The 13,910-nt window shown below is 38.3% G+C and overlaps 1 protein-coding gene across 2 annotated transcripts in view; it reads right to left on the bottom strand.

Moving 5' to 3' along the window:
• LOC106870489 (dynein axonemal heavy chain 7) overlaps nt 1-13,910 on the bottom strand; it is a 255,489-nt gene that overhangs the window by 183,361 nt on the left and 58,218 nt on the right. For both annotated transcript variants that reach the window (XM_089359464.1, XM_089359463.1), the window contains 8 exons: nt 13,361-13,561; nt 12,556-12,750; nt 11,917-12,038; nt 10,707-10,989; nt 9,335-9,611; nt 8,266-8,591; nt 4,164-4,256; nt 2,244-2,636 (listed from right to left, as the gene is read on the bottom strand). In XM_089359464.1, the coding sequence (XP_089215590.1) occupies nt 2,244-2,636; nt 4,164-4,256; nt 8,266-8,591; nt 9,335-9,611; nt 10,707-10,989; nt 11,917-12,038; nt 12,556-12,750; nt 13,361-13,561 (1,890 nt within the window). The remainder of the gene's footprint in view (nt 1-2,243; nt 2,637-4,163; nt 4,257-8,265; nt 8,592-9,334; nt 9,612-10,706; nt 10,990-11,916; nt 12,039-12,555; nt 12,751-13,360; nt 13,562-13,910) is intronic.

Consider the following 13,910-nt stretch of genomic DNA (forward strand, 5'->3'; position numbering starts at 1 on the left):
TCCCACAAAGGCTAACTTTACAATTTATCCCTTCGGGGATCAAGTCAATATATAAAGTACAAGTCAAGTACTGTGAATAAATTTCTTTTTTCTCTCTCCAGAATTGAACCCATGATCTGATGATCATGAGTACAAAGCTAAACACCCTATCTACTAGATCTTGTTCTTTCACATGAGTCACTAAACAGATGTACAATGTTATACCTTGAAGCAATTACATTGTGAAAGAATCAGTCAGACCACTTCAAACCACATAAAAACTGTTATGTTCGCTTTTCATTTATTTTCTGTGTGGTTGAGAAGTTCATTTTCCAACATGGTTTTGGGTTCAATCCCACTTCATGACACCTTGGTCACCACTTAAAAAAAACATAATAAACTCATGAAAACTCATAAACTCTGTTGCACCAGTTCACTCATCTGTGGAAATGAGTTGCGACGTCACAGGTGCCAAGCTGTATCAGCCTTTGGCTCTCCCTTGGATAACACTGGTGGTGTGGAGAGGGGAGGCTGGCATGCATGGGTGACTGCTGGTCTTCCATAAACAACCTTGCCCGGACTTGTGCCTCGGAGGGTAACTTTCTAGGTGCAATCCCATGGCCATTCGTGACCGAAAGGAGTCTTTACTCTTTAACCTTACCTATACCCTCCTAATTTCAATAATATTCTATCCAAAAATATTATTTTCTACTCTAGGCACAAGGCCCAAAATTTTGGGGGAGGGGGCCAGTCGATTAGATCAACCCCAGTACACAACTGGTACTTAATTTATCGACCCTGAAAGGATGAAAGGGAAAGTCAACCTTGACAGAATTTGAACTCAGAACTTAAAGTCAGATGAAATACCCCTAAGCATTTCACCAAACCTGCTAATGTTTCTGCCAGCTCGCTGCCTTATTCTAGCCAAAAAATACTGAACCAGAAATAGAAACCTCCACATGAGCCTATTATGGCTATGACCCCAGACTAATCAAAGCTTTGTGAGTGGATTTGGCAGACAGAAACAGAAAGTAGCCTATTGCATGTGTGTGTGTGTGTGTGTGTGTGTGTGTGTGTGTGTATATAGCATGTGTATGCATATTTCATCTGTGTGTTTGTCTATATCCTTGCTTTGACATTGTGCAACAGTTGTGATGAGTGTTGTCATCATGCAAGTGATATCCTTCATTGCCAATCTTGCGCCATGGACTCAGCCATGTGGAAAACATTGCAGTTGCTTGGAAACAGGTTGAGCATTGGCAACAGGAGAAGCATCCAGCCATTAGAAAAATCTGTCTCCATGAAAGCTGTCTCCAAGCCATGCAAGGGGGGAGGAGGAGGAGGAGGAGGAGAAGAAGAAGAAGAGGAGGGGAGGAGGAAGAAGAAGAAGAAGAAGAAGAAGAAGAAGAAGAAAAAGAAGAAGCAGCAACAGCAACAAGATTCTTTTGTTATAAAGCGGCAGCATGGCCACTCAGACAATTCCACTACAGTTTAGACACCACATGAAATATATTCAGAGTGAATTTTTACCCTTTAGCATTCAGATTTCTTTGTCAAATGTAATACTTGTTTATTCACATTGATTTCAATTAATCATCCATTATCTTGTGGCTTTGAGATTTCAATGATACAAATGTTTCTCGAAAGAATAACAATGTGGAATAGGTGTGAGAGGCCAGATCTTGCTGGTTTGAATATAAAACAAGTAGAATATTAGAGCAGGGTATCATCATCATCATCATCATCATCATCATAGGTTGGACAGTTTGACAGGGGCCAGCTAAGCAGGAGGTTACTCCAGGCTACTCTGTTTCAGCAGGGTTTTTTTTTTACGGCTGGATGCCCTTCCTGTTTCTTATTTCTTTATTGCCCACAAGGGGCTAAACATAGAGGGGACAAACAAGGACAGACAGTGCATAACGACCCCAGTGCGTAACTGGTACTTAATTTATTGACCCCGAAAGGATGAAAGGCAAAGTCAACCTCGGCGGAATTTGAACTCAGAACGTAGCGGCAGATGAAATACTGCTAAGCATTTCGCCCGGCGTGCTAACGTTTCTGCCAGCTTGCTGCCTTGACACCAACCATTCTGCAGAGTGAATTGAGTGCTTTTTACGTGAAAGTTTCATCCCTGAAAGTTTTATCTGAATCTATCCAGCGGTTCTTGAGATATCTTATCCATGGACAAACAAACACAACTGAAAACAATACCTCTGCCTTCGCTAAGGCAGAGGTAATAAATGTACAAATAATTGTATTCTTACCAAAATATTTTCATCTTCATCGCAATACTTCAATTTAAGATTTCCTGCAGCCGAGAGAACAGCCTTCACTGCCCTCATTCCGTAATCATAATGAAACTGCGATGAGAGTTGTTCAGAGCATAACCTATACGTTGTGACAATCTTTACGGACAGATTACGAGCACTAAGGAACCCAAAGGAGTACAACGAGATCTCAGCAATCATTGCGTAGTTCGGAACCATCATGGCAACTGTGCGGAAAAGAACTTTCAGGTTGTCCGGTAATTCTGACCGGCCTGCATATCCAGGGTTCATTGTGATGCAAACATAGCAGTTCGGGTTCAGTTTCAGCTCGGTCCCTTCAAAAATAAAGAGATCTAAACCTCCTTGAACAGCTCGAATGATGCATAAGATCTGCAGAAAAAAAAAAGAATGAGAAACTTCAACATGTATGCAAAAAGGGATCATACAAGCAATTTTATATATATCGGAACTGTTAATTGCACTGCATGGTACCTTGAGCAACAATCTTCTACAATAGCCTCGGACCAATCCTTGCCTTATGAATGAAATTGGTAGGCCAAAACTATATATCTATATCCATCCATCTATCTATATGTGTGTGCGTGTATGTGTGTGTGTGTGTGTATATGTGTGTGTGTGTGTGTGTGTGTGTGTGTGTGTGTGTGTGTGTGTGTGTGTGTGGATGTGTAGAGGTACAGGTGTGACTGTGTGGAGGTGCTAATGTGGCTGTGTGGAGGCTCAGGCATGATTGTGTGGTAAGAAGCTTGCTTCCCAACTACATGGTTCCAGGTTCAGTCCCACTGTGTGGTACCTTGGGCAAGTGTCTGCTACTATAGCCTCAGGCTGACCAAAGCCTTGTGAGTGGATTTGGTAGATGGAAACTGAAAGAAATCCGAAGTGTGTGTGTATGTGTGTGTGTGTGTGTGTGTGTGTGTGTGTGTGCCTGTGTATCTTTGTGTCTGTGTTTGTTCCCCCCACCCATCATTGCTTTACAACTTGTATTGGTGCGTTTATGTCTCTGTAACCTAGCGGTTCAGTAAAAGAGACTGCTAAAATAACAACCTGAACAACCTGCAGATTTGTTTATGGTGATCAAATGTTTGTGTTCACATAAGCTCACTCCTTCTATCAAATCAACATCACCTGTACAGGTGCAAGATGTACCACATGTCAGATGATGAAATGATTTCAGGGCAATGTGAAATAAAGTTTTTCTCAAGAACACAACACAACACAACACTTGTGCAAGGGGGCAATGCTTTGGGAAGACTAAACCTGAGACCAAATTATCCAAGGGGCCACACAGTGGAACTGAACCCAAGACCGCATGGTTAGGAAGCAAGCTTTCTTAAGCACTCAGCTACACCTGCGTTTTTATCATCATGATATATATCAGGGTTTCTCAACCATTTTTTTATCTATGGACCCCTTTGATTACTATTTTATTCTGGTAGACCCTCATAGCCATTCAATGTTTAAAAACTAGTTTTATAGAAACTTCTTTCAAAATTCCTATTTTATTTTCCACACATTCACTTGTGTAGGTTGAACCATGTGAAATGTTAGAGAAAGAAACCCAGTTGTTTCTTGTAATACATACCAATACATACACCTAAAGTAGAATTTTTTCACGGGTGCTTAAAATACTATTGTAGGTCCCCAATTTACTATTTTGTTGCGTGGACCCCTCAAAAATTTCATATGGACCCACAGGGGCCATGTGGACCCTGGTTGAGAACCATTGATGTATATGAATGAATGCATTCAAGTGAGAAACTCGGAGTAGATACATGATGGTTATTTCAGAAAGAAATGGGGGAATGAATAACGGTGATGGTGATAACCATGATGACCGAAGCGATGACGGTGATGATGAGAGCAGTAGTAGTTGTGAGGGAGAGAGGCTGTGATCCTTACCTGCTGTGCAACGACAGACAACACTTCCAGGTCAATTCGGTTAAATTCGTCAAAACATGCCCAAGCACCAGAAGAGGCCAAACCTTTGAAAAACTGAAATTCAAAAGGAAAAAATAAATAAATAAATAAATAAATGAAATAAAGAGAAAGAAATTATTTTTTCTTTCTATTATTATTATTATTATTATTATTATTATTTCTATTATTATTTCTTTTATCGTTCATGGTTTGAGAAATAAACCAAAAGTATCACATGATGTCAAGACAAGTACAAATATACACACTCACACACAACATATATATGTACATAGAGGTAATTATGTGGATAAACAAATTAGATAAATTAAATATAATAGCTTGGGTATGAAATACAAAATATTTTGTACCCAGACTATAATATTTAATATATCTGATTTGTTTATATGCATAATCGCTTCCATACCTGTTCAATTTGATCCCTCTAATAACCTTTCTTTACTTTGTGGAATTAATCTGCTGTAAAGACATCGGATATTTTGAGCACTACAGTCTTCTGTATGGAGAATCTCTGAGTCACATCTGTGAACTATACATATATACAACAAGCTTCTTTCAGTTTCCATCTACTAAATTCACTCAAGGCTATGATCAACCTGGCGCTATAGTAGAAGGCATTTGTCCAAGGGGCCACATTTTGGGAGGACTGAACCTGAAACTATGTAGTTGGAAAGCAAACTTCTTAACCACACAGCCATGTCTGTGCCAAATCATCTGCGTGAATAATTTATCAATGTTCTTCATAAAATGGTTTTGCATCATTGTAGTCACACCAATTTACCAAAGGAATACAATAGACTTGTTCCTTAACTGCTATAATGCTTTTAATTCACCAGCTATGATGACGTAACTTTTTTTTTTTAGCTATTCAACTCGTTCCTTCGCAACATTATAATAATTTTGTATTGCTATATTGTTAATTAATACCGTATATTGTCATTTTTGTCATGGAAAATTATGCCAGGCTTATTATGTTCTATCTAGCACTGTATCTATGCTAAAGTTCCATGGAATTTTTGCATTATCATTTACTAAGAGAGAGAGAGAGAGAGAGACAGACAGACAGATAGAGATTCATATGAAAAGCAGAGAGCTTTTTTCCTTTTCTTTTGAACAACAATTGAAAATTGGCAGTGAAGCATAAGTAGAACAGCTTTACTACATTGTTGTGTTTCTAAGTATATTTCGTCAGAAGTAGTGTCAGACGAGTGGAAAGGCAAAATTGTTGAAGAATGGGACAAAATATCTCATCATATATCTTTTATCTTTTACTTGTTTCAGTCACTGGCACATATTTTGAAGTCTGATGCTTATTCTATAGGTTTCTTTAACCAAACCCTTAAGTTACAGGGATGCAAATACACCAACACCAATGGAGGGGGACAAACACAGACACACACATGATAGGTTTCTACACAGTTTCCATCTACCAAATTCGTCCAAAAGGTATTGCTCAACCCAGGGCTTTAGTAGGAGACCTTTGCCCACCTGTCATCAACCAATGGAGGGAGACAAACACAGACACACACATGACAGGTTTCTACACAGTTTCCATCTACCAAATTCATCCAAAAGGTATTGCTCAACCCAGGGCTATAGTAGGAGACCCTTGCCTAAGGTGTCATGCAGTGGGACTGAACCCAAAACCACATGGCTGCAAAGTGAGCACAGAGCAGGATTACTATGTTATTGTGTATCCAAATACATTGTGTTGTAACTAGTGTGGAATTAGGGAGGAGACAGAATTGTTAGTGAACTGGACAACATATCTCAAGGTATATACCATAGCTCTGAGATCAAACTCTTCAGAAATCAAATTCATCCTTCTGGGAGTTTATAAATAAAATATCACACAAAGAATTTAACTTCTTTTCAGCTTCTGTCTACCAAATCCACTCACAAAGCTTTGTTCAGCCCATGTCATTAATACAAAAAAAACTCGCCCATGGTGCCATTCAGTGGGACTGAACTTAAAACTATATGGTCCGAAAGCAAACTTCTTAACCACATGGCCACATCTCTGCTGGTTGTAGCTGTTCCTATTTAATGCAAAACAGTATTTTTATCAATTTTGTAGTAGGTGATTTTATCAGGATTACTGCTGCAGCTCGTTACCACTACCACCAACAACACCACCACCATTGACAACATCATTTCTACTACAAAACCACTCGTGTACCTACTGTTGTTGTAGTTATTAAGACTGTAAAGACAGAAAATATGTTTACTTGTTATGATATTGCTAACTGATAAAAATCTGTTCTGATGGATATAAAGAAATAATAGTTATTACTGTTACAGTTGGTAGTAGCAGTGTAACTATTATTATTACTATGTTTTCTAGGTGAGTGTATGTTTGTATTTATGTACATATATTTATGTACACACACACACACACACACATATATATATATATATATGTATATATATATATATATATATACCGGAGTAAGCACATGAAATGTGCAACAAGGTGGAAAAAAGAGTACTCAAATACCAGAGGTAGAGTAATATGCTTTATTTAAAAGCAGCAGAAATATAACAAAAAAACCGTTACTCTGAGTTTCACGTTTCCGTTCATCGGACAGTTTTGTTAGAAAACTGTCCGATGAACGGGAACGTGAAACTCAGAGTAACGGTTTTTTTTGTTATATTTCTGCTGCTTTTAAATAAAGTATATATATATATATATGTATATATATATATGACACATACATGCATATGCATACATATATCCATACATATATGATTTTATATATATATATATATATATATATATATATATATATTTATTTATTTGCATACTCATATACGGTTGATTAAAGAATCCATAAACCAGAAAAAATATGCACACATATTTTCCAATAGAGCAGGTATATTATATAAAGTAATTTTTTTTCATACCTGCCTTCTCTGAAGAGCAAATAATGTTATTTATCTGTACTGTAACCTAATATCCAGTTATCTAATACCCAGTGCAAAACCAATTAGTAAGATCGGCTGAAATGGATCTATAATATAATACGTTAGCATGCCAGGTAGAAACGTTAGCACGCCAGGCGAAATGTTTAGTGGTATTTCATGTGTCTTTACGTTCTGAGTTCAAATTCCGCCGAGGTTGACTTTGCCTTTCATCCTTCCGAGGTCGATAAATTAAGTACCAGTTGTGTACAAGAGTTGATTTATTCGACTGTGCTCCCTCCCCAAAAATTTCAGGCCTTGTGCCTAGAGTAGAAAAGAATTTTGATGACTCTTCAGATGTACCAGCAGAAGTGCACAACTCCCTTTTTTTTCTGCTGGGAAGTGCGTGTGTGTGTGTGTGTGTGTGTGTGTGTGTGTGTGTGTGTGTGTGTGTGCATGTGTGTATGTGCATGTGCATGCTTGTGTGTGTGCGTGTGCATGTGTGTGTGTGTGTGTGCTCAAGCATGAACTTTGTACCCTGACTGCTTGATAACCAGTGTTGCTTGGCTTACGTCCCTATAAATTAGCAGTTCAACATGAGAACCCAGTTAAATAAGTACAAGATTTTAAAATAAAATAAATACTGGGGACAGGGTGATTTTTTTTTTTTCAACTAAACCTTTTAAGGTTTTGCCCCAGTATGGTAGTGATCCAATGACAAAAACAAAAAAAAAGAATAAAAATATAGCAACAAATACAAATAATTCTTTTATTCTTTTACTTGGTTCAGTCATTTGACTGCAGCCATGCTGGAGCATCGCCTTGAAGGGGTTTTTTAGTCAAACAAATCGACCCCCAGGACTTATTTTTCTAAGCCTGGTATTTATTCTATTGGTCTCTTTGCCGAACCACTAAGTTACAGGGACATAAACACACCAACACTGGCTGTCAGGCGCCAAGGGGGTGGGGACAAACCCAGACACAAAGACATACACACCAAATCGACTCACAAGGCTTTGGTCAGCCTGAGGCTATACTAGAAGACACTTGCCGAAGGTGCCATGCAGTGGGACTGAACCTGTAACCATGTAGTTGAGAAGCAAGCTTCTTACCATACAGCTACTGAAAATTGAAAATCATTGAAAATCTTAGAAAAACATCTTACTTTTCCCATGGCAATATAGTCCAGGCCATCTGAGCAGTTGAATACTATACATTGTACAGCCAGAGCCTTGGCAAGATCTTTTGTTGTCTCTGTTTTACCAGTTCCTGCGGGGCCCTCAGGTGCACCATTTAAATGGAGGTGGAAGGCACCAATGAGCGTTCTGTAACAGCGGTCGGTAAGTGGGGTGATGACAAGGCGAGGTGTGTTTCCTAAATACTCGTATGCATAGTTAACTGTGGCGTTGATTAAACATACGAGGCACCTGTCCTCTTCCCAGTAGTATCGCAACTGTGACAGCCAGTTAAAGTCAGCGTCTGATGCAACGCCTGCAAAAATAACATACAAACACATCATCAATGCATCTCAATTCATCATTGTCATCATCTTTTATTTAAAGTCTGTTTTCCATGCTTGCATGGGTCTGATAAAGGTTAAAGGATTAGCTACTTTCTCAAGTCAGTCACAAGGGCTTGTTTCCCTATTTCTATGGCATATATATTCCCCACCTGTTCATCGAAGCGTTACTCATTTTTGCCAGCTGAGTGCACTGGAGTAACGTGAAATGGAATGTTTTGCTCAAGAACACAATGTGTTGCCCAATCCAGGAAACGAAATCACAATCTTATGATCATGAGTCCAATACCTTAACCACTAAGCCATGTGCCCCCACTATGCATGGGTCTGATGGCTTGACAGGATATGATGAACTTCAAGGCTGTGTCAAACCCTAATATCAGCTTTGGCATGGTTTCTACAACTGGATGCTCTTCCTAACACCAACCACTTTACAGAAAGTACTGGGTAAATTCATTTTCATGCCACTGACATGAGTGAGGCTACCAACGAGCTTTCAAGACAAAGTAAAGAAAATAAAAGGAAAAAGCCCTTTCTTTTGAGTGTTGGGGAGAGATGGCTTTATGCAAGGTGTTGAAAGTCAAAGTATGATAGGGGGACAAGCACTTGTGCCTTGCTATAGAGGAGATACATGGCTACTCCACATTATGCAATACCTTATCGTGAACAGTTACCATAACAGCAACAACAACAACAGCTCTCCTCTGAAACTCACCTCTGTTTGCCATGTCCATAACAACATCTCTCGCATGGACATCAATGACGACCAGTGCTCCCAAAGTTGTTCTGGTCTGCTTGCTAAGTTTACCTCGGACGAGTTGGACAATGTCGATCATTTGGTTCTTCAACACAACATGGTAGTCAAGCAAGCCCTTTGAGCCAGCTTGTATTGCTTCTTGGGTCTCTTTGGTCCAGTAGATCTGAGAGCCACACAATACCACTTGTCCTGGCCACTTCCGTACCCAGTCGATACGACTGATGTTAAGATAATCCTAAGAAGAAATAGAAAATAAATAATACAAAGATTTAAGAAAACTGTTTGTATTACATGGAGCTGCTTGTGATGCATAACATCTCTCTCTCTCTCTCTCTCTTCCTTCCCCATCTCTCTTTCCCTTCCTCAAGACACCCTAGCTAGAAAACTGCAAAGTAACAGAAACAATGTTTAAATATAACAAGAGTACTCAGAGAGTACAAATCCCCACCAAGGCAACACCAATGCCCTCTCAACATTTAGCCAGAGATGATTTTTAAAATGAGAAATAAACTCAACTGCTTTCACAAAGGACAGTACTAAAGATGAACACGGCTGTTCTCAAAAATTAAGTAAAAGATCTGGAAAAATAATCCAGAATCCTTATCCGGTACTGGATCGATCTCAAATTATAATCAGTTTGTGCCAGTTATGAGGCCAAACATACCTGAAAGTTTCATCCGAATCCATCCAGTGTTTCTTGAGATATCTTGTCCATGGACAAACAAACAAACAAACATGTCTGAAAACAATACCTCTGCCTTCACTGAGGTGGAGGTAACAAGACCTGGGAAAGGAAGCACTTCCCTCAAGGAGACAGATGACATATAGTAAAATCCCAAAGGAAAATGGTTAGAGGTAGGATAGTGAAGCAAAGCTGATAAAGCAGGGATCCAACTGGAAAGAAGCAGAAAAGGCAGCCCAGGGTTGAGAACAGCAAAGAAAATTGAAACAACAATAGGTTTGCTTCATCAAGGTTCACCTGGGGGCTAAACAATAACTACTGGGCCAATAAGTGACTTTCCATGTGGCCCCTTAGCTTGATAGAAAGAGCATCCAAATCTCCCTCAAATCACACAGTACCAACCTCAGACTGAAAAACAAAAAAACACATTAGACAATGCAGTTCTAGACACAGAAAAAGACAGGATGGTCATGGTTGGAATGCCTTTGATCATCAGACTGCTTAATCACGGATGACTTGAGGCTAAACACAACAATCTAATTTATTCAATTGCTCAAGAAAAGAAATGCACTGTGACAAGAATTTGTATTTATTTCAAACAGAAGGTAAGGAACTATTAAGTTTGAAGTTCAAAATAAATGCCCTTACATGGACAGCTTCTTCTATGACGCTTCTCACAGACAGTAACATGGAATCTTGGACTTCAAGCAGCCATTTCTCAACTGCACCTCGAGCTGCTGAGGTCGATACAGTTTTTCGAAGTTGAACTTTCTCAGCTTCACTGCTAAACATGGCTAATATGTCTAGCTTGGAATCAAACTCCAATTTGGCTATACCTTCAAAGCACTTCTTCAGGTGAGGCTGAACACGCAGTGGGTCCTTTGTCTCAGACAAAATTTCCAGCATTTCATCATTAGACAAGAAGAAGAACCTGAAATATGGATTAAGCATCGTTTAAAATGGTTATTCTGTTATTAACTACTAGCTTAAAAGCCGCACTCCAGGTGAACTTTCAAGCTAGCCTATGGTGGGCTAATTAGGTCTGTGGCCCAAAACTAATGAGAGCTAAATAGCATGACTATAATACATCTATAATGACTATATGCCCCGGCAGTGTTTGATCAGAGGTTAAGAATGGATGAGAATTAATTCAGTCATACAATCATTCTATTGTTCCAGTCCCAAGCTGAATTCCAACTGTTGGCCAATTATCCCAAAGTTCTTATCTCGACGTAAAATTAACAAAGCAAACGTCATTTATCTCCCCCCTTGATCCCTGATTCATCTGACAGACACCAACCAAGATGGTGTGAATCAGTCAAGCTTTACCTGCTAGAACTAGCAACCCAAATGCTTTTAAATCAGATCCCCAATGCTGGATGTTCAAAAACCAAACGAGAGGCAGATTTTCCATCTCAGGCTCATCCTGATTCCAAAAAAAGGTATAATATGTCTATGTAGAGGAAATGTAGACTGAGATACAGGGGTCCCAGACAGACAGACAGAATTTCACTTTCGTTATTATAGAAGCATATAATAAACCTCGACATTGCATGATAGTTAGACACAATATCACCACCATGCAAGTCAAGTACTATCCTTTGTTTGCAATCTTCCAAGAAAACATGCCTGCTCATGAAAAAAATACTGGTTTCAAATTTTGGCACAAGGCAAGCATTTTTGGGAGAGGGGTAAGTTGATTACATTAACTCCAGTACTCAGCTGGTACTTATTTTATCAACCCCAAAAGGATGAAAGAGAAAGTCAACCTCGGTGGAATTTGAACTCAGAATGTGAGGATGGATGAAATATAATGAAAATACAATGGCCAATTATTAAATGAGAAATAATTCCTCACCTTGGAAAGAATAGTCTCTTCTTTTCCAGGTATGCATTCAGCCCTTTGTTGATTTTCTCCAATAAACCATTAGCTTCAATTAACCTCTCATACATACCCTTCAGGTTTGTTGCAACCATAACCTGAGAGACAAAGATATCACTGCACATTACTCGAAGTTCATGTATTGCATAAAAAAACAAATGTAAGACTCCAAAACAAACATGTAGCTCCTTAAAACATCTGGTGTTCAAAACAAATACGTGGCACTCAAACATGTAGTACTCCAAAACAAACATGTAGCATCTAAAAAAAAAAAATCACCGAAAACAATTTCTAGATTTCGCAATTAATTTTGGTTATTCCCAAAATTTATTTCCAAGTTATAAAAATTGTTATTGTACAAAAAAATTCGGCGCAAAAAGTCACATAAAAAAATCAATGGAAACAATAGCATTTGGGAATACAAAATTTCAGGATTGCGGGTCCGGATTCAACCCAGAATGTTTTCAATTTACTCACGGAATTGTCCTGATTCCAAAATGGTATGATATGTTGGGCTAAGGCCTCTAGGAGTGAAGTTGAAAAAGTGTGACACACTGACATTCGCATTTATTATATTAGATATAAAGAAAAGAACTGGTGCCAATGCTACCATACCTTGGGGTCTTTCAATGTATTCTTCATAATACTCTTCCAGCTGCTGTCAACTGACTGGAAGAACCTTCCTTCCTCAGGCATCTGTTGCATGATATCCTCTGATGAGAATATAGGCTCCAGGTACAACCATTGCGCCTGTACCTTCAGCCATTCATCAATGGTACTCTGGATCCGAATCAATTTCTCTTCCCATTCCTGTTGATAAGATACGAGTGCAAGAGAGGAAATGATAGAGAGGACAGGAAACAGCAGAGAGTGAGTATGGTGAAAGATATACATCTGCAATTCTATACCTTCTGTGTTCATCAGACTTCACACTAATAGATTCTTTCTTTTATGGGGATACTTAAAAGATAAAGTTTATGGTACAAAACTGGTAACAACCATTGAATGAGAATGTGTCCAAATACCAAACAAATGTTTCTTGATGTTTGTGTTTCCCTTGCTTTGCATTAATAACAGTGCCTAGACCAGAATGGTCATCAGTTTCAAAGAAAATTAAATTCATAAGAAAATTAAATTCTGTGTATAGATTCTATTAAATCTTGAAAAGGAAATGTATTATAATAAACACTGACTTTATTATTATTATTCTATGTATCTATGCACTTTTTGGGGTGAATGCCCTGTATGTAAACATATAAGTTACAAAGCTGAATCTGGTAATTGCCATGCTCAGATTGATAGTGTATATAGACTTTCATATAAACTCTTTCAGTTAAGTCAAAAGAAAAAGAAAAACAACAAAACCTGACAAAACCAGGTTTGTTTCTTCTTTTTCTTTTTAATTCTTTTCCAACATTACCTTGATGTCTTTCTCAAATGGTTTTATAAAGTGAGACCCTCTCATGGTCTGGGTTTTAATGATCTGATCTTCAAGCATCGTCTGTATATCATCGACAGAAGACAAGATTGATAGGTTTGTGTCACGATACAAGGTAGTACTGAGACAAATGTCCTCCCATTCCTCTTTCATCTTTACCATGTTTTTCTCCAAAGTGAATTCCTGCAAAAATAAACGAACAAATAAATAAATAAATAAAACAAATAAATAAAATAAAATAAAATACAATAAATACACGAAAAGGTGAAGGCATGGCTGTGTGGTAAGAAGTTTGCTTCCCAACGACATGGTTTCAGGTTCAGTTCCACAGTATGAAACCTTAGGCAAGTGTCCTGCACTATAGCCTTGGGCCAACCAAAGCCTTGTGAGTGGATTTGATAAGTTGAAACTGAAAGAAGCCTGTTGTGTGTATGTATATATATATATATATATATATATATATATATATATATATATATTTATTTATTTATTTAAAATGCAGAGATGCCTATAATAGGACATCTAACCCGCT

Source organism: Octopus bimaculoides, chromosome 11 (genome assembly GCF_046866305.1).
Source record: "Octopus bimaculoides isolate indiv1 chromosome 11, ASM4686630v1, whole genome shotgun sequence".
NCBI lineage: Eukaryota > Metazoa > Mollusca > Cephalopoda > Octopoda > Octopodidae > Octopus > Octopus bimaculoides.